This window comes from Strix aluco, chromosome 10 (genome assembly GCF_031877795.1).
Source record: "Strix aluco isolate bStrAlu1 chromosome 10, bStrAlu1.hap1, whole genome shotgun sequence".
Classification (NCBI taxonomy): Eukaryota; Metazoa; Chordata; class Aves; order Strigiformes; family Strigidae; genus Strix; species Strix aluco.
Window position 1 is genome coordinate 16688205 of NC_133940.1, and position 21007 is coordinate 16709211.

The 21007-nt window shown below is 49.0% G+C and overlaps 1 protein-coding gene across 7 annotated transcripts; it reads left to right on the forward strand.

Annotated features, from left to right (window-relative positions):
• The first annotated feature begins 2140 nt into the window (after positions 1 to 2140).
• Positions 2141 to 20995, forward strand: TMLHE (trimethyllysine hydroxylase, epsilon). 7 transcript variants are annotated; one of them, XM_074835438.1, is made up of 10 exons: positions 2141 to 2297; positions 2570 to 2823; positions 4032 to 4087; positions 8613 to 8794; positions 10143 to 10319; positions 11084 to 11363; positions 12484 to 12603; positions 15718 to 15954; positions 16690 to 16828; positions 18012 to 20995. In XM_074835438.1, the coding sequence occupies exons 4-10, from the start codon at positions 8614 to 8616 to the stop codon at positions 18141 to 18143; spliced, it is 1266 nt and encodes a 421-aa protein (XP_074691539.1). In that variant the 5' UTR covers positions 2141 to 2297; positions 2570 to 2823; positions 4032 to 4087; position 8613; the 3' UTR covers positions 18144 to 20995. The 7 variants fall into 7 exon arrangements, with proteins under 7 accessions (XP_074691539.1, XP_074691538.1, XP_074691540.1 ...); XM_074835437.1 differs by lacking the exon at positions 4032 to 4087; XM_074835439.1 differs by lacking the exon at positions 4032 to 4087 and having other exon boundaries at positions 2570 to 2740.
• The last annotated feature ends 12 nt before the right edge of the window (positions 20996 to 21007 follow it).

The window sequence follows — 21007 nt, forward strand, 5'->3', positions numbered from 1 at the left end:
CCTGCCAGTACCATGGTGCACGTGAGAAGGGACCAAAGGACAGGTGACAGGCACTGCCCAAGCACCAGGAGCATGGGGCCAGCCATTGCCTTAGCCACACAGCCGCTGGCTCCTCTGGGGAGTCGGCACTGGGGCACACTCGCACCCCGGGAAGGGCCTGCAACAAATTCTCATGGAGGCTGAGATGCCTCTGCTGTGAGCTCACTGAGTGACTAACTTGTTTATCTCCCCTGGGAGCTGCACCGAGTTTTTGGGAAGCAGCAGATCCCCGTCAGCTCCTCTGCCTGTTCCAGGCGCCGCCCCCACCCCTTTCCTGAAAAACACCCTCAGAAAACAGAAAGTTGCAGTGACACACCACCACGTCCCCTTGCTGCGAAGGCAATCACAGCAAGCGGCTGTTCTACCTCTTGCCAGACCAGCACACCCAGGAGTGCGACAGCAGGGAAACTGGAAGGACTCAAAAAGTCCAAATTTTGGAAAACCAGGCATGGAAATTATGGTACAGCTGAGATACCACACTGGGGAGAAGCACTGGGTGCTTCACTGGGGCAGTTTGTCTACACAGGTGCCAGGGAGGCACAACTGAGACCTGATCCTGCCCTATCTCCAGCACATGAGACAGGGCAGCTGCCACCGCAGAGTGACCCAGTCACCTCCACGTAACACCAGGGCTCAGCACCACTCAGGATGTGTCCTGGGTGGTGGCAGGGTGTCAGTTTGGGGCATGGACAACTGCTGATGGGATGAGGGGTGCAGGGGGAAGGGGTTATCCACTCCTCTACAGAAACATCACATTTAAGCATATGACTGATGGGTTAAAGTTATCTGTACGTAACTGAACCTCAGAGCTCCAGTGCCACCACTTGTCATGTATTCTCACCCCATGCTGCCAGCTCCGTGTCCCCAGTGTCACCTGCATGTTCCCGCTTTTAGCTCCGGCTCCCTCTGGATCTGTGCCCAAAGGCAACCAGTACGACTATCCTGCCCCGAAGATGCTCCCTGCCAGAGAAAAAACCTTAAGTACCTGGTATCAGAGCTACTGCCCCAAGGCACCCCGCGGCGTCCCCGCTGCTCAGGACAGGGTGATCAGCAGGTCTGGCTGGGAGAAGCCCCAGGGCACCTTCAGGGCAGGAAACCTGGCCCGAGCGAGGCGGCGGGAGGGCGAAAGGCCGGGGGGGGGGGGGGGGGGGGGGGGGCGGGGAAGGCGGCAGCCGCCACCGCCGGGACAAGGCAGCCCTCCAGCGGGCAGCCCCACTACCTGCCCCGCTCCGCCGCCCGGCCCTGCGCCTCCCCTCAGCCTTATACACACACAAGCTCATGTTCAGGTACATTTCGATGAAAATCAGCGTTTTATAGCCTAAAAAGGTCGGGTCTGCCCGTCTGCCCCTGGCCGGCGCCCGCAGCTCCCGAAGGCTGAGCCCGGTCCCACTCCCGGGCACGCCTCGTCCCTCCCCGGGCGCAGGCCGCAGCCAAGCCGAGGGAAGCGGCGGCCCACGACTGGCCCGGGGGACAGGGCCTGCACCCCCGAACTGGGCCCGGCCCTTCTCCCAGCTCCGGGCCCGACCCCGCAGCCACCGGCAACATGGCGGCCCCCACCGCCGGCCCGTGCCCCCGCGCAGTGCGCGTGCGTTGCCGCCCCGCGACGTTCTACGCTGCGGCGCGCCTCTCTATGGTCTTCCCCCCGCAGCGCTCTACGGTTCGAGTAAAACGCCTCCTCGCGCTCCCGGTCGCGGCGCTCATGGCAGGCCCCGCCTGCGCGGTGGCGGGAGCCTCTCCAGAGACAGTCTCTATGCGCAGAGACTTTTCGCCGCTCCCGCCGTTTCCACGCTCTCAGGACAGCCAGGTCTCTATGGTGTGTGCGGCGCTCTATCCACCCTCCCAGGTCTCTATGGTGTATGCAACGCTCTATGCGTCGGCCTCCCAGCAATTTAGAGCCGCCGGGAGGGCGCTTGGTCGCGTCTTCCGTTGCCGCCCGGTGCGGGCCGTGCGTGCCCCTCTCCGCGGTGCTGGCCCAGCCCGTGCCGCCCCCGTGCGCTCTTCATCCCATACCGGCTCGATAGGTGCAGGCGCTCTACCCGGCGGGCCGCTCTCTATGGCGGGCGGCGCTCTAGCCGAGCCCGCCCGCGCTCGGTGGTGCGGCCCCGCCCCGGGGCGGCCCGCGGCGCCGCTTGACGCCGCCTGAGGCGGCCCCGGCCCAGCTGCCCGGCCCGGCCCCGCCGGTTTGGGGCCCGGTAAAGCCGCTCAGGAGAAGCCGGGGCTGAGCTGGGGCGGGTCCGAGCTCCGGGGGAGCTGCCGAGGTGGGTCGGGGCCCGAGGCGGGGGTCGAGGGGTCCTCGCTCCCCTCAGCTCCCCGGGACGGTTGCAGTGCCCGGCTCTCGTACCGGGGCCGGCTGCTGGGGTTGGGCCTGGCACTCACCGGGTCTGTCCTCCCCTCCCGGAGCCTGCTGTGCCGCTGCCGGGGAGGGAGCTGACGGTGTGAGGGCTGCTCTTGGGCTGCCTCAGCTGGGGGACCCAGGAGCTCAAAATGCAGATTGCAACGTGGCTTTTATATTTTTTTTTGTCTTTAAAAGGTCAGCGAGACCCTGATTTAAGAGCCTTTGGTTCCTCGGGTGGCATCGGCTTCCTGGAGGACGTGCAGCAGTAAATGTGTAAAAGCTTTCAAGCAGCGTTTTTGGCCTGGTTGGTGCAGGGACCAGGAGAAGGAAGCAGGGAAGAGCCGTGACCACCAGTGGAGACCCTCGGTAATTTGTTCAACGTCCCAAGCCCGTCTGAAGCCTCACTCCATCTCTTCCTCCACCTCAGCCCCGTGCTTGTGCGGTCCCAGGTAACATTAACTGACCCGTAGTTCAGACAGGGATTAAGACGTCAGATCCCATTAGTCTGTGAATGAAAGCTTGCAGCCAAAGGCATCTCGTGGGCAGAGCTGTTTTCTCTCCTTCCTGATAAAAGGCAACCCCTCCCTGCCCGGGAGAGCTGTTTGGCCCCTTTCTGCCAGGGCAGGACCCAGAGCGGGTGAATGAAGTGATTTAATAATACGAGTTTACTGCAATTATTATCCCTGTGGGGGATATACCACGAGGGCTGGCTGCTTTTCTGGAAAAAAGAATTAGAGCTTGTTTCTGTTAAGCTGTGCAGCCTGGAAAGGCTTTGCTTGAGAGAGATGAAAAAGCTGCAATAAGGTTATGGGAAGGGGGGGTCTGGAGCCAGGTGGTTGCTGTTAAACGTGGGGTGAGCAGATAATTACTTCTAGGAAAATGAAGTAGCTGTGAAGCTGGCAGTGTCTGGGATGTCTTTATTAGCTCCTTAATTTAATTGAAATCCCTTGTGGGGAAGGGCTGGAAGGGGAATCTGATTCCTGACAGTGAGATCTAATATAGTTGTCTGCTGCAGCAGTGCTGTCTGGGGGGGGGGGGGGGGAGGGGGCAGGAGCCTTTCTCAGCAGGGGACAGCCAATCTGCCTTTTGTTTCTTTTGTAATTAATAGGTAAGCTAGGTCAGCTCGGGCTGTTAAACCTTTGACAGTGCTGGCAATTGAGTGTCTGTGTCTAAGAGATGCCTGGTCTGCCACTGGGCTTTGTCATCTGGGTTAGTGTACTTTGCTCACCTGGTTCTGGCACAGTCCTCTCAAGGCAGCAGCTCTGTGTCAGCCTTTGCAGCACCTTTTTTTTTTTTTTTTTTTTTTTAAATCCATGTTCCCTTCATAAGGGTTACCTTCGCTCAAGCAGTGGCACTGTGTGGTGTTTGGGTACGTCTTCCAAAGCTGATAGAAATGTCAGATTAAATATATGTAGCCAAGAGGCCAGCAGGATGTGTGCCCTGTTAGATTTGCAGCCTGAGTATTTCTCAGGCTGCCTCAAAAAACAATTTATTTTCTCTTTATCTCTCTTCTTGAAGTGTAAGGCCTGTTGTACTACTGAAATTTTCTGTTTCTTATGGATCAGAAACCTTTGTTTTAGCCAGATGTTTCTAGCAATGAAAAAGGATGTGTGAGTGTAAGCAACTAAATGTTTGGAAATGCTTAATTTTTTTTCAGGTGCCAAATGAGCTTGAAAAACAGGCTGGACATGCTGTCACTGAGTGATGAAACAGGTCTGTTCACAGCACCAGCAGTTAGGGCATCAGAGCAGATTCCCTAATGCCAGCAGCCTGGTGTCACTGTGTTCCTGGAAGGTTTTTGCTAAAAGCTGGCTAAAGACCACAGATTTGTGTGGTTTCTCCTTCCATATATTTTTTCATTGCTGAAATTATTTGGTTACTAATTTTTCCAGCTCAGTATTTTACTTTGCTCAAAATGGGAATTGTGGCTTTTTATCAAAAAGCTAAAAAAACAGTATTGGTTACTTCAAATGCTTCTTGTGGCAGCAGTGAGACAAACTACTGAAGGGCCAGGCGGGAAGTCTCATGGACAGACAAGCCCCTCATGAGGCCCACTCTTCCTTCCTCCTCCTTTCACAGCATGTCTCTTGTCTTTCTCTCAAGAGACTTATGGTAATTCCTCAAATCACCATATATTTGAGTTTTCTGTGTTTCCCTCCTGCACCCGCAGCTCTGTTCCTCCTGTTCACACTGTAACTTCTAGTGTGGATCCTGTGCATGCTCCTGTTTTTCACCCACTGCATGGTGGACTCTTGGATAGGATGAGCCCCACAGAAGGTATTCACATATAATGTCTGCATGGGATTTTGTCTTGCTTTGGCAGAGGGGCCGACTTGGTAATTGACCTTCTCAAAGTCCACTTGAATTTACACACAGGGTAGTTTAATGTCTTCTTCCTCCTGCCCTTGCTTTTTGAATTTCAAGGGAAATTTTGTCTTGAAGTCTCTCAGCTTCTGTATTTCACTGCTGCCCAGGTGAGCTGCGTGTGGTCTGGACAAGGTAAAGATGAGAAGCATAAAGGTGAGGTAAACAGGGGGGCTGGGGGAAAGAGTTAGCTGTTCACATAACTAACTCCAGCCAGGAGAGAGCTGTTAGCTCTTATTAAATAAACACAGAGGCACAATGTAAATGCTCTCTACTTGTATAGATTTCTTTTTTGTTTTCAACTCCTCTTTAGCTTTAGTATCTCTTGGAAAGATTTAATTTAAGGCTTCTCTGTGAGCTGTTTGTGGTGTCTGCTTCCAGCAAGAAGAGCAGAGAAGCAAGAGGTCTCACTGATTAGATTAAATATCTGGGTCACTTACCGTTACCTGTGTTTATTCTCTGGTAAGTTTTGATATTGGAAGAGGATGAGATAAAAGGAACGTGTGTAGAAAGAGATAACTACAGCTGGAGCTGCCCCAGGCAGAGGCCACTCTCTAAATGGATTTCTAGATGAGCTTTTCCTATCAGTTTTGGGTCCTGTGTGAGGAGATATTGGGCTTGTGCAAACAAGCTTGCTTCTTTTTTTTCCCCCTCTGTTGGATTAGTAGGTATCCTTGATATCTGAAAGCCAAACTGGACAGTCTTACCTCCTGTGTGTCTTTCTCAAAGAATAGTCTTAAGCCTTGTGAGTCATAATGCTTAGTTCAGGGAGTTGAATCATTTCTTTAAGCTTTGTAAAGGCAATAAACATCAGTCAGCTTCTGCTTTTCTACAGGAGCAGATTTTCTTCACTTAGTTCTTAAGTTTGCATATCAAATTTGACTAATTCTTTTTCCTATACTAAACTTTAAAAGCTGGCAGGGAGGGGAAGCATTCTCCCAGAACCTAGCATTGGCATTTCTGCAAAAACTGATATTCTGGCTGGCTGGAGACCACCAAAGGGAAAAGTAAGTATTCTTGTGCGTCTTCAGATGCCTGGTAACTGGCTCAGGCTATGTAAGCTCTCTGGTGCCCCAGTTTCTCTGTCTGTAGTGAGAATGCTAGAGTCTTTCAGGATGTTGCAGCTCAGCATCTATAAAAAGTTTCACAGGCTTTGCAGTAGTGTTTGAAGTTGCAAGGTCAGTTGTGTTAGCAGAGATCTTGGTTACTGCAGGTGTCAGGCAGCAAGCAAGGAGCTTCCAGTGCCTCCCCTACTGCTATGCAGAGTGAAACATCAGCTTCTGATCTGTTTCTGTTTAATACCTTTATCAATGATCTGGATGAGGGGATCAAGTGCACCCTCAGTAAGTTTGCAGAGGACACTAGGTTGGAGTGTTGATCTGCTTGAGGGTAGAAAGGCTCTACAGAGGGATCTGGACAGGCTGGATTGATGGGCTGAGGCCAATTGTATGAGGCTCAGCAAGGCTCAGTGCTGAGTCCTGCACTTGGGTCACAACAACCCCACGCAACGCTGCAGGCTTGGGGAGGAGAGGCTGGAGAGCTGCCTGCGGGAAAAGAACCTGGGGGTGGTGATCGAGACCCAGCTGAATATGAGCTGGCAGTGTGCCCAGGTGGCCAAGAAGGCCAATGGCATCCTGGCTTGTATCAGAAATAGCGTGGCCAGCAGGGACAGGGAAGGGATCATCCCCCTGTACTCAGCACTGGTGAGGCCGCACCTCGAGTACCAGATTCAGTTTTGGGCCCCTCACTACAAGAAAGACCTTGAGGGGCTGGAACGCGTCCAGAGGGGCAGCGAAGCTGGTGAAGGGTCTGGAGCACAAGTCCTGTGAGGAGCAGCTGAGGGAACTGGGGGTGTTTTCGTAAGTGATAGGACAAGAGGAAACGGCTTCATGTTGTGCCAGGGGAGGTTTAGATTGGATATTAGGAAAAATTTCTTCACCAAAAGGGTTGTCAAGCACTGGAACAGGCTGCCCGCCCAGGGAAGAGGTTGAGTCACCATTCCTGGAGGTACTTAAAAGACGTGTAGACGTGGTGCTTGGGGACATGGTTTAGTGGTGGACTTGGCAGTGTTAGGTTAACAGTTGGACTCGATGATCTTAAAGGTCTTTTCCAACTTAAATGATTCTATGACTTGCAGGACAGCCTGATTCCCTGCAGCCTGCTGAGGAGTGAGTATTGCATTTTAGCAGCTGCAGAAATCAGAAACTTCTGAGTTGAAATCTTTCTGCAGTGCTAAAGCTGTCAGTGACTTGTGCACAGGCTGTGGCCAAGAACTTGCAAAACTTGATGGCTGAAAAGTGTGCATCTTGATCTCAAACCATGTTCTTTATAAGAATGTTTCCACTTTTTTTTTTTTCTTCTTCCCTAGAGCTGGCTGTCTGTGTTTTATTTTTTCCCTGCTTAGCAAGTTGTTGTCAGGGAAGATGACACCTGTGTTGTTTTCCCTGTTATTACCAAGTCTTGAGATCTCTGCACTGAGTCAACTATGAAGCAGAGAAGCAGGCTGGACAGCCAAAGCACCGGTGCCTGCACTCTTTAGATAAGAAAATGAAGGAAAATCAAAAGTCTAGGATAAGAAATGCTTTCCGAGTTTGTGTCTTATCCAGTGATAACGTGTTTCTACATGCTTCAGACCAAAGCACTGTTAAAATCCTGCTGGGTTTAGACCTGACCTCCAGAAATTAATAAACATGACAGGGTGTTTAGACCATGGCTTCATATCTTAAAACTTGTACAGTTTTTGTCCTTGCTCTTTGTATTGAAGAGTTGTTACAAATCTCCCTCTGAGAAATCGCCTTCTAATCTCTAGCCTAAAATTAACCACAGTTGGTTTCTCTTCCATGCCAGCTGTCCTTCAGCAGAAGTAGAGATCTTCCTCCTCATTGTTTTGCATACTTCTTCTAGAACTGACCTAATTACTGGATTCCTCTAGTTCTTGCTTCTCTAACCAAGGTCACTTTACTTCCCTGATCCCTGTAGTTCTGTCCAGAAATGGTGAATTCAAACCGGGAAGGCTGGAGAAGGGGTAAGACCTGTAGCAGATGAGGCTTTGCCAGTATTTTGCACAAGAGCATTGGACACACAGCTGTCTCTTCTGGAGCTGCTTTGTCTGATAAATCCTAGGATCTCATTTGTTTCTCCTCAGGACTATTTTCTGCTGTGGTTTATGGTGATCACAAAATAAGCAAGACACCCTTGTGTCTTCTCCTTCTGTTTCCAGCTGATCTGTGCAGATTGGATTAGCTTGTCTGTTTAAAAAAATTCATTGACCCCCTAATAGTTAATTCCCCATTGCTTCCATTACATGCAGTTTTTGAGAGCAGCCAGTTTTCACATGCAACATCATGGTCTTCCTCCAGGGTGTTGGTGATGTCTGCAAAAGTATCTACTGCAACTGGTCTAAACAAGGGTAAAGCACCCAATTTCATTGAGGTTGCTGCGTCGTCTGTGTGTTGTTAACAGTAAGTGTGGATTGTAAGCACTGGAAAAAGCTTGGCAGCGTGCCTGATTTCATTGTCACTGGGAGGATGCAAAAGTGACACTGGTACTCAGGCTTGGCAGTGAGGGCGTTTAATACAAGATTCTCCAAACTCTTTTTAGTTATTTTTCGTGTCCAAAGAGTGCCCGGGAGGTAGGTGACTCTTTCCTCTGGCCAGGCTGCCAGTCACCATACCTGCTTCTTTTCTTCCTTCTCAATGCACTAGTTCTCACTCGCCTCTTTTGACAGTAAATGACAATTGTGGAGGAGGATACCAGCTTTCCCAGAAGTGCTTTTGGTGCCTGGCATAACAGCGCAGAGATCGAGACCGGGATGCGATGCAGCAGCACAGCCGAGTCACCTTGTTTTCCCCCTCTCTCCCCCCTGGCTGCGCAGGATGTGGTGCAGGAGGCTGGCGTGTCTGTTCAAGGTGCCGTGCCGGCTGCACGGAAGCACTAGACATCGCTCGCCGTGGCTGCCCCGTGACAGAAGGAGCGTCCTCGCTGCTGTGGCTCGCTGGTATCACACAGCCCCAGAGTCCCTCAAGTGTGCCTGGCAGTTACACGGTGACCATCTAGGTAGGTGTGTTGGGTGCATGTGTACCTGCTTTGGAGTCTGTTTGGGGAGAGCAGTGAGACTTTCCTGACCTTGTTCCCCGGGAGTGATTTTTTTGTTTTTTTCTTCTGAAATGGCCTGCATTAGAGGGATGAACGCTGGAGGCTCATGCTCCCTTTGGGAATTCCCAAAGACAGGATGGAGCAGGTTTGTTTGCTGGTGGTAAGTCCTTTATGATAAACAAGGCAATGCTAAACTGGAAATCAAATCAAAGGGATTCCCGAACAATAACTGCATCTGAGGCTTGCCCTGTCAGTCACTTGTTTTCTGTGTAATGCTCAGGGCTCTGACTGGCAGGTGGTGTGGCTGGTTTGGTGTGTGCCCTGCTCTCTTATCCCTGCTTGTGCAGAATTCCTTAAAACACTGCTGGGTGAACCGCAGTTGTTAGAGCAGGTTTGCAAGCAGCCTGTCTGTGTGGCTGGATAGCATGAGCAACAGGATGCAGGGGGGGCATAAAAGCCTTTTTGATGCAAATCATACCTCACTGTCTAATGATGATTTCTGTCTGTTATGTTTTGGAGGTGACTTGGTAATGGAGACACGTGTTTGTCTGCTTGGGTGATGTCTACTGAGGCTGGTTAGATATTGGTACTCTGAGTCACTTATAAACAAAGGGAGTTGCTCGATACTTTATCCAACACAGTGGCCTCTAGAAAGGGTGGTGCACAGTGACCTTGGATACTTGGATTTCAAAGCTGAATAGGACTAGAGCAGGAAGGGCTCTCCTGTTGCATCTGCTGGCTCTGACCCTCTTCTGAAGGGCTTTGAGTTTTCCTAAGCTATGCCAGGATGGAACAAGGAGGAGAGGCTTTATTGTAATGCTAAATAGATATCAAAGCTTTGCATCAAGGTCTTGATGTTGTCTGTAATGTTTGTATAGTTTGGATGTTGGTGTGATTATTTGGTTGACTCTTATCTGTATTCCTGTGCTGGGCTCTACAACTATGTTATGTACAGCAGCTGCTGTACAACTCTGAACTTACTACTTGTTGAAGAGAGATGATAGAGGTAAGTATGTGACCAGCATGTTTGTTAGCCACGCTCCTTGTTGCAGAATGAGGTTGCCTGTAGACTTGCTAGGAAAGGAGACTAAGAAAGATCACTGACAGCCAGGCCTTCTGTGAAGATATTCTTCCTGGTCTTCATCCTGTGACAAGCTAGCTTAATTTACGTAAAGCGGTGCTAAGTCCAACAGCCTCCGCATCCCCTATAAGTGGGATCACAACTTGTGGGCCCTTGGCTTCAGTTCTTGGCTTTGTTTTTTCTCGCTGTTCACACCAGTGCATCTTTTGAGTCTGTCCTTCTTTGCAGAGCTCAGGTATGCGAACACGCTGATGCGCTTCGATTTTGTCTGGCTGCGGGACCACTGCCGCTCAGCTTCCTGCTACAACACCAAGACGAACCAGCGCAGCTTGGACACGGCTAGTGTGGACCTGGGAATCAAACCCAAGGCTGTCCGGGTGGATGAGACCACACTCTTCCTAACATGTAAGTAGCAAAGTGCCTGTGCCCTTCACGTTTTACAGACCACCAGCCCCGCTTGGAGGGAGCCTTGTTGATGGATCCCACTCTTAGGTTTGCTGGGAGAGGGCAGCCTTATCTCTAAATCAGTAGCTGCTTTGGAAGAGATTTAGCTGTAAGCAGATTTTAAACACTGCTCTTCTGAGCAGTGCTGTTACTGTAAACATGCCTCAGTCTTAAATTTGTGTCTGTTTTTCCTCCCTGTCTCCCCCAGCCCTTTTTGGGTAGAGATGTGTGTATCTTCAGTGTCTGGGTATTTTATTGGTTTGTTTGAAGACAGCAGCAATGCAGGTAGTGAACAGATTGGTCAATAAATGGTTGGTTTTCTTTTCCTTACCCTGTCCTATTTGAGCTGGTATCCCTGAGCAGAATTCACATTTTCTGTCCTTTCTCCTCATCTTCCCAGCTGCTTTCTTCCTTTTGTTGTAGCTTACCTTTATTTATGGGTTTGTCTTCAGCGTTTTACTTCTCCTTGGAGTCCTGTCAATAGAAAACAAAGCCACTGAAGTTGAAACACTTAGTTCTCAATTTGGAGCTGTTGCAGCAATGGCATGCTTCTAGGACTTGTGGCTTCAACCAGATAATATTTTGGGTGGGATCAGGGTGCAAAGAGTCTGTCACCAGACAAAATTAAAAGGGTGAGGACTGTCCTAGACTGATAGTTGCACTGACCATGATCTCGGGCTGTTCAGTGCAATTGCCGTGACTGTGACTCTTCTCCCTTGTCAAAGGGCCGGACGGGCATGTGACACGGTATGGGCTCGAGTGGCTGGTGAAGAACAGCTACGAGGGGCAGAAGCAGCAGGTCATGCACCCGCGGATTCTCTGGAATGCAGAAATCTACCGCCAAGCCCAGGTCCCATCTGTTGACTGCCAGAGTTTCCTGGAGACAGACGAAGGGCTGAAGGAGTTCCTGCAAAACTTCTTGTTATATGGGATTGCTTTTGTAGAGAATGTCACTCCCACCAAAGAGGACACAGAAATCTTAGCAGAAAGAATCAGCTTAATCAGGTAAGTAGGGCTGCCCTGGGAAGGCCAATGACAGCTTTGTAGAGGAGCTGTGGAAGGTAGACTGTTATTTTCTTTTTGTTTGGAAAGGTGCTGCCGCCTTATCCTGTATATTGTCCAGTGTGGCCTGGCTTGCAAACAGCGTATTCTGCAGCCTCTGGCCACTCCGGTGAACAGAGATGGAGTATTGCCCTGTGGGATCTGACCTCTTTTTAGAGGAGAGCCTGGAGTTGCTAGGTTATGGAGCTGCCTCAGGAGCATACGATGACTTTTATGATAATGGGACTGTGCACAGAGAAGAATGACTGAAGGAAGTAGCCTGTCTGGGAAGACTAGAGCTTTGCAAGGAGAGACATTTCCTGTTATGACTTGAAAGGTTAGGAGGGCAGCCCTGGCCCTGGGAGCCAGGGAGATCAAAAACAATTTGTAGCTCTCGCTAAAGAAAAATATTGAGAAATGTTTTTTCTGTGTTTGAAACACACCAACGGCATGGCAAGCTGGGGTTTGAGTTTCACATTTTATCCAAGCTGCAGAAACAGTTTAACTTGCCTTGGGCCACTGGAAGAGGAGGGATTTCTTTTAATGAATAGTCAATCCAAATAGAAATGGGGGGCTCCAAGGAATATCCAGCCAATTTTTTTGTCCAGGTACCCTCACCCTGTAGCCCCTCTTTGTCTTTGCCTTCTGTCTGTTCCCTTCCATGCCTGTTGTAGGGGAGGAAGTGGGTGAAAACACAGGATCCGAAGGACAAGAAATGAGATTATTGGGTAACCCTGCAGTGGGTGCAAGCAAGGTCTGGCTGCACTCTGGCAACTCTTCATGTCACTCAGTGGCTTCCTTGATTTGACTGGGGCTGATGTTTGGTGTGGAAAGAACATCTGTATTTGTGGAGGGGAAGCAAGACTCACTCCCATCAGTCTTCTTGGGTGGAAAGAGAAATTGAAAACTAGAGGAGGCACTAGAAGCACCATCTCTTGACAACGTGAATTTTGTTAAGTTCTTCTGCTTTAATTTATTCTGTACATAGGATGAAGGGGAGTAGCCTCAAATGCAAGAGAGGATTTGCTTTAGCACCACACTGATCCCTGCAGCACTTTGTGATAACTGCTCACCTGTTTTGCAGGGAGACCATTTATGGTAGAATGTGGTACTTTACCTCTGACTTCTCTCGGGGAGACACTGCTTACACCAAGCTGGCTCTGGATCGTCACACCGACACAACCTACTTCCAGGAGCCCTGCGGGTAAGTGCTTTTGCTGGTTCACAGACCCACGGTGCAGAAGGCAGGGGCGATTCACAGTGGTGCCATTTCTAGTGACATAGGCTTCATTGTGTCTAGTGCTGCTGATGGGATGTACTTCCAGTCACACACAGCAATTCTGGGTCCTGTCTGATCCCTGTGGAGTTGCAGTAGTCTGTAGATCACTTTTTGCTTGAAACCTGTAGGTCTTCCAGAACACAGGCAATGAAGGACTTGGTATTAAATAGTTGGCTGCTGCTTGGTATGGCTCTGGTTCAAGTAGTCTTTTTAGCCACAAAGGCTCAGTGCTGTAGTCGTTTCTGTGCTACCCTGAAGCTTATCTGGCAATCTCTTCTGAAATCACTCTCCTAGGTCTCTGAAGTGACACACAGCATTCAACCTCACAGAAATGAGCAGTTGATTTGTCTTTTGGGTACATCTGGCAAGGCAAGGCTCCTCCTGCAGCAAGAGCCACTTATTTGTTGTACAAAGTTGATGCAAGAGTTTGCTTTGACTTAATCCTGCTGACCTGGGGCGAGCCTTCCTCACCCACATCAGCACTGTCTCTCTTGCTGGCTGAGCTCTGTTAGCAGTAGCTTCTGGCAAAGGAGGGAGAACAGGTTGCCTTGGCCCAGCCTGCAGCAACTGTCTCTGCCCTCCCAAGCTGTGAGAGTGGTAACTGCTGTACGTGCTGTGCTCACGTATGCTCTGGACAGTTGCTCTGCTTCAGTCCAAACAGGTTGGGGTTTGCATTTTGGCAGTGGTGCAGCCCTGTATGTAGTCAGAAACTGGGCTTTCCCAGCCCTCTGAAGTTCACACCTCTCTGCTTTTAAAAGCAGTTTGTAGCTACAGCATTGTTGCCCAAATGCTACTTCGCAGACTGCTTCTCTGATAGAGCCTCTGGGCTGTGAGTTTTGTACACAGCTGGGGAAAGGCAGGCATTAGCCCTGATCATGGTTCACAGTGAAGTACAGGAGACTTGATCTTATTTTCTAGCTTAATTTTTTTGGGGACTGCTTTCATCTCAATCAAGCAGAGAATGGATGGAAGTACCGTGATCTGTTAGGGAACTAGGGCTACACAGAGAAGTCATCCAGTCCACGCCTTCTGCCCCAGGGCAGGATTAGCTCTTCCCAAGTCAGGCTGTTAACTTGCTAAACATCTTAATGGGAAAGGTCTGTGGTGCAGAGCTGTAAAAGCAGAGGAGGACTAAGGGGAGAGATCTGTTGGCTGCATTTGGATTTCTGAGCAGCCCTACAGACCAGAAAAGGTAGAGTTACCCAGGTGGCACCCTGAGCACTGTTCTCTGTGCCCAACCAGGCAGGAAGCTTTTGGGTGGTAGCATTCGTTCTGAAGCAGTTTGGTGTTGGGAGCAGAGTAAGTGGATTTTATTGTGCTCTGTGAAGCTAGACGTTTATGCATAAAGCACAGGTCGTGCCACACTCTTCAAGCCAGATCTAGTTGGCTTCCCTGTTTTCAGTGAACAGCAGACTGCAGAACCCATGTGGTTTCATGCTGACTTGTTTTAGAAGCTCACAAAATCTTCCCCAAAATGAAATAAAGTAATTAGTAATCAAAATTTAACCCTACAAAAGAGCTTTGATTTTAAACTGCTCAGTGCCAGAACTATAGAGCTCATTAGCTATTTTTATATCTACCTTTCTTTTCCACTTAGAAGCATTCCCTTCAGGTAGGTGTATTCTCATCTGCAGCCAACTGAAGTATATCAAGCAATGACAGCATGGTCTAAATTAGTAGGGCTAACCATTAATGCTTGCAATTCTGCAAAGCCATAGTTGTGCAGGAAGAACATGAATTTCTGGCTTTCCTGAGCCCCCATCTCTGCCAGAAATCCCTTCTTCCCAGGCTGTTTCAGACTTGCTTCGAAAACACTTGAAACAGTCTTTGACCTGCTTCTAAATTAAATTAGGTGTTTTTCAAGAAAGATGTGTTCATTTGAATGTCTTCTTTCCTCCACTGCTTTGGCTGAAATCAGCCAAATCTGATGAGTCTCAAGTTAAATTATTGCAAAGGGTAGAGGATAGAAACTCCCCAAGCTATGGGAAAGACTGCAACATTATCTTTCTCGTCAGGTACCAAAGAGCTTCCTGCCCTCAGAAGATGCTTTCTCAGTGCCCTGAGCTGCAGGAGGAGGTGGTTGCCTTTGAGGCACAACATCCTTTGCTCCAGTGCTTGTGGACTGACTTTGTAAAATTATCCTGAAACTGTTGTGGGTAGGAGGATGGTTAGATCATCGGGGTGAAAATGTGCTGGTGGAGCTGGTAGGTCCTGCCACATCACTTGTCATGGGACTGGGTTTAGAGGCCCTGAAGGGAGATGAGAAGATAAAGGCTTTCCCAGAAAGTCACAATTAATTTTCTAACAAGTGAAGTTGGCACACTGTGAAAATTGGAAGTAGGTGGCTCGAGGCAGCTCCTGGGTATTTGTTCCTAACAGTACAATGCCTGACTTGCATGAAGGAAAGAAAGAAGCTTCAGAGAAGTAATAGAAGGACAAAAGCTGAGTTGGATGGCTTCCCGCTAGGGAGGGGATGTCCCTGTAGGTAAGCTGCTCACTGGGGACTCCTCTGCTCCAGGCTTTTCAAAGGGTTGTTAATGTGGTGCCTTGAAGGACTTCTCCTGACTGCTTGTGAGAGACCATGATGTATGTGCCTTTGAACGAGTCACCCTGAACTCCCGTTGTAGTTCTGGAGACCTCAACCATACAACCAGCATTTCTTTAACTGTCCTCTTGTTCTGAGATGTTCTAGGGAAGTTCATTTTATGCTTTTGAACTTCTGTGTCCCCCTGCCTGGACAGACTTTGGGTGCCACAGGCCTGATCCACCACTTGAAGTCTCCCAGACTCATGTCACTTGATTTGGGAGGCAGTGTAGGCAGTCGCCTTCTCAGGAAGCAAAATGTGTGAGATTGGGCCTGAAGAAATGGCAGGTACTACCATTTCTTGCTGGTCTGTCTCCATTTCCTGGCAGGTCTTTGAAATGAGAAGGGTGGTGCACCCATCTACATCTGACTGGGTCTGTGGGGAGCACCTTCTGTCCACGGGACAGGCAGCCAAGGTCTTTTCTCTTGTGCTCTGTATTCTCTCGCCCATGCAGCATCCAAGTGTTTCACTGCCTGAAGCACGAGGGCACGGGCGGGCGGACGCTGCTGGTGGATGGTTTCTATGCAGCAGAGCAGGTTCTCCGGCAAGCCCCTGATCAATTTGAGCTGCTCAGCAAGGTGCCATTGAAGCACGAGTATGTTGAAAATGTGGGAGACTGTCACAACCACATGATCGGAGTTGGGCCGGTTCTCAATGTCTATCCCTGGAACAACGAGCTTTATCTGATCAGGTAACATCAACATGAAGCCTCTTGCTTATGGGGAGGGGATTGTAGCAGATAGTGGTGGCTTTCCAGAAGATATCATAAACTAAAAACCAGTGTATGTTTGAGGGGCAGGAGTGAAACCACAGAAACATCCTGTGTTTCCTCTTGGGCTGTGTATTGCTGCTTGAGAGGAAGTGTCAGAACCACCGATACAAAGATGGTGTCAGTGCTGAGCTTTGATTTTTTTTTTTTATTTTTTTTTTTTTCATCTCTGTCATCCTCCCTTCAGCTCCATGCCCTCATCTCACTTATTTGAGAGGCAGTAGAATTCAGCTCTTCTCTGAAAAAGCTTCTAGAAACTAGCCTGGCATACAGAGAACAGGAATAGTGCAGACTGGTCCCCTTCCAGAGGAAATCTGGGCTGCTTTCTGAAACTCCAGCTTGGCTTAGCACAGGAGGCTGTCCAGCACTGCTTTGTGCTTTTATTCTGAACAGCCCTCAGTCTTGCCCATTGCTGTGGCATATCCTTCTGTGGAAGCCCAGCAAGAACAGTTTTACACTTGATAGTGAACTCCTTCTTGCTCCCAGTGTTGTGTATTCTCCTGGAAGTTCTGCACCTGCAGCCTAACCTCCCTAGTCTTCTCTATAGCCTCCCTTAAATACTGACTAATCCTACAAACACCTGAGGTTCCCTTTAGAAATACCTGGCTGTGCTCGTGGAGTCATGTGGGCAGTCTCTTATCTCTTCTCTACTTCTAGATACAATAACTATGATCGTGCTGTCATCAACACCGTGCCTTACGATGTTGTGCATCGCTGGTACACTGCTCACCGCACACTCACTGCAGAGCTCAGGAGACCAGAAAATGAACTGTGGGTCAAACTGAAGCCGGGCAAGGTAGGACTCGGAGTTGGGAGGCTTGTGTGTGTTTGGTACAGGGAGAGTGGCAGGGTGCTCCTTTGGTTGTGCAGGCTTGCTGCTGCTAAGGTAAATGCTTCAGGCGAGCTCTGTATGCTGCAGTTTTCCTCTCTACAGCTGCTTTAAGCTGTCCTGTATTACAGTACTGGCATCTGTTGTGTGTGTGTGTTCCTACTGTCCCGAAAGAATATGAGCTTTCAGATAAGGCAGAAATGTTTCATTCAAACTCTGCCTCAGAGGAAAGTCAGTCCTGACTGGGGGAGAGGAGGAAAAATCTTGTCAGTCACTGAAATGAGGGCCCTCAGAAGCAGAAAGGCTGGGAACACTTAATGTTCAGCCTCTAAGTTCTTCCAGAAGAAAATTCTATTTTGATGGAAGTATAAAGGTCTGGGAAGCTGAATGTACTTCTGAGTTGTTTTTGAATCCTTACGTTGCCAACAGCTCCCAGGACACCTGGGCACTATCTTCACTGTCTCAGCAATGGCTAAGGTGCCTTAGCACACCTTGGTACTGGAAGGAAAAAGCTCTGCGCTGCGTTTGAAAGGCTGATGCTGGGTGCAGCTTTGGAGGAGCTTGAAGAGCTAGAGCCACAGTTGTAGATTTGAAGGTATTGATGGTGTATGGCTGCTTCCTCCAACTGTGCCTGCTTGAAGGGGTTTTATTCCTACAGGGTCTAGATTCAGTCTGAGCTCAGGGCCCTAAAAATGAAAGGGTCCAGCAGGGAAGGTGAACATATCAGAGCTCCTACACCTCTCTGTTCCAAAGGCTGCCCTGGGGGGGAAGTGACACTGTAGAGGCAGAAGATGGCCAGTTTCTGTTGCTGGTGAACTACTGCCCAACTTCTCCAGTAGAAAAGCAAAGAAACAGCCCAACATGCATTTCTGTGCTTTGCTAGCTGTCATGTTTCAACCTGTGGTTAGCAGCAGAGCAGAACTGCTGGCTTTGGGTAAAACAGCTGTGCTAGATCACATGAAACATCTGGCTATAGTCTGATGTGCCGTCTCTGGTGTTGAACAGGAAGGGTCATGCCCACCGTGGCTTACCCGTACTTGCTCTTCCAGTCTCTAGGGATCTCCAGCTCTAGGATCTGTCCTGTCAGGGTGTCCTGGCCCTGGCTGTGGTGGTTGCCCTTCTTCTGACGGCCTTTTCTCTTCACCTGCAGGCACTGTTCGTAGATAACTGGCGCGTCCTGCACGGACGGGAAGCGTTCACAGGGTACCGCCAGCTCTGCGGCTGTTACCTGACGAGAGATGATGTGCTGAACACCGCACGCTTACTGGGACTCCAAGCTTAGCCCAGACCACCCTCCGGAGAGACAGTCAGACCTCCAGCACCACTGTGCTGGTGCATCACCATGCTGAAAATGTTGCACATACCTCAGACACCTCCGCTCTCTCCAGGCAGTTCTCGGTCCCCTCTCAGGAGAGGGAGCAGGTGGAAGCCAAAGGTCATGGGAGCCTTACGGGACCATATTCTGCCTTTGAGCATGGTCAGCTCTTGCTGTCTGTGCACCCAGCCTGGTCTTTCCAGACAGTCTCTCTGTCTCAGCTCTGCTGAGTGAGGGTTAATCACACCATGGGAAGTGCTCCCAGCACCTATTGATGTGAAGTGCTCCTCCAGTCAAGTGCCTTTGGGACTTGAAATCTGCATTTTAACTTGTTGTTCAGCCTTTTTGTCAGCTGGCAGTTCTAGGGGTTTTTTTTTAACAGAGCAGAATGGAAATCTTTGGGGTCTTATCTCACCTCAGGCTGGAATTTACGTCTTCTAGAGGAAAGTTAAAATCTGTGGTCCCTATTTGATAAAAATGCCACTACTCAAACTGAGTGTTGTTGGCATATTTCAGTGACTTCTTTCTTAAATATACTATGTACCCCTATGACAGTCACTGATACAAGCCATGCTGCTTGAGGGATGGCCTGGAAAGAGAACCTTGTACAGTTAGGGTGTTTCTGAAAAGGTTTAGATTAGAAGGAAATGGGGAAGTAGCAAGATCTGTGTGTTGGGAAGGAGAGATGACTGTTAGATGAGGGATGTATTTCTCCCATTTCCTTGACTTCTAGTAACATAATGCTTGTATTATTTCTGCCTGTTGCACTGTGCTTGTATCAAGGGCGAAGGCTCAGCAGCTACAGTATTTGCTGACAAATTTCCCACTGTGCCTCTTTCATCTTTTCTGAAGAATTAATTTGTGTTAGGTCATCATTGCACTGGCTGCTGGATGAGGCTGACCGTTTTTTTGGGGTTTTTGGTTTGGTTTTTTTTTTTACCAGATTCTCCTGCATTGTGAAAGTAATAAACACAGAGGGTACCTTTCAGCTCCTGGTAGCTGGGAGGATAAATTAGAGTCTGGCACACTGAAGGGCCACAGTGTAAGGAACAAAAGCAAATCCTGTTGTTACTAGAAACATTGGAATTTCAGAACCAAGAGGGGATTCTAGGATTTGTTTATCTTTCATGATTCCGTATCTCTGGGGATGTTCACTCTGCTCTGACTAGACCTTAAAACAGAGCTGGTCCTTTTAACTCCCAACTTCCCTGTGCAAGCAAGATGCTCTTGTGTCCAAGGTACAAGTGCAGCACAGGTGTGTATGTGCTAAACTTGCGGCCCTCATTTAATCTAAATACTGAATATATAGATCCTAGTGTTAAGAGACACTCTTGAAAGCTTCTCTTTGTGTGGACTGAGCTACCTGATGCTGTCTTTCACAGTATTTCCTGTCTGCAGTGAGCCACCACTGCAGTCATCAGGAGTTGAAAGAGGTTTCTGAGTGAAGGCTTGGCAGGAAGCTGTTGATCAGAGGATATGGGAGGAAGTGAAACATGAGCAATGGTGGCAGGTAAATACAAGCTTGAAGTGAGCTGGCTTCTGTCAGGTACGTCCCCCAGGGCCTGTGAGCACAGCCTCAGATACAGGCAGGAACTTGAATTTTCCTCTAGACTGAGCCAGTGAATTCCTTCAGCAGCCTGCAGTACATATTCTGTTACTTTCCTTATCAGGCATTTTGTTTATAGGTTCTCCTTAGGTGCCAGTTGTGCCAGCACAACTTCCATGTGAAGTTTTACAAATCTTCATTAATCATGTTGAAGTAGCAGACCACAGTGGTTCTATACGCTGTCCCTCACGCAGCCCAGCTCAGATGCTCCAGAGCTGGTTTCACCCTGTGCTTCTGTATGAAGCCATGGCCTGGAGCACGGGGGAAGAGGTGGTGACAAAAACAATCTCTGGTAGTTGACAGAGGAGGGAACAAAGGACCCTGATCGGTATTTGAAACCCTTGAGCAGTGGAGCCCTCTTTCAAATTATTTGAGGGCATCAGGGGTTCCTGAGCTCTTTTTGCCTCCCTGTGCCCCCAGGATACGAGGGAAAGCGCTTGGCTAATGTGGAAACCTTTCCTTAGTCAATGAGGTCAGCTTTACCTTCCCCTGCTCAGGGACCTCCATCTTTATCAACTGCAAGCTGAAAATATACCACTACCCTGAGCTGGAGCGTGCAGGACTATGGCTAGCACAAGGGACAACCGACCAAAGTGCATTGATGACAGGTCCTCGGGACATCGGTGCCTTTCTGACAAGAAACGTGGTGACTGTAGCTCTGCCTCACACTGCGGCTGCTGCTGCCAAGGGCTGTGGTCTTCAGACAGCAACATCCTCTTGAATGAGCCAACTCCAAGCCAACACGTTCCTCAAGTGATTGTGTTGTCTCTTTTGGGGAAAATTCTTCACAGTGAATATAGAAGAAACACATTTCCTCATAGGTATTATTCAAATTAATGTAGCTACTCCAACAGTAAAATGGTGGAGTGGAGAGAGCTTTGTTTAAATCTTGTGCTTTACCTCTCCCCACTTCCCAAGAGGGCTAAATTCTTCCTAAGCAGCTTGTGAGCATCAAAACTTTATTTGAAGTAACAGGACTTCTTGGCAGTTGCCACCTGTCTGATATGGGTGTTTGTTGTGCTGTGTTACAGAACAGGTTCCGTTTGCTGTAATGATACAGGATCAGTTTTTGTAATCAAGCTTTTTCAATTCTTTCAGCCAATAAATGATGAACTGCTTCCTTCTCTTTCCCACTACACTGGTGATCCAGTGTATGTGTTTAAGAAATCAAGTCTTCAAATAAATGATTTATAAAATTGTCAGCTTAACAAAATACGTATTTCAA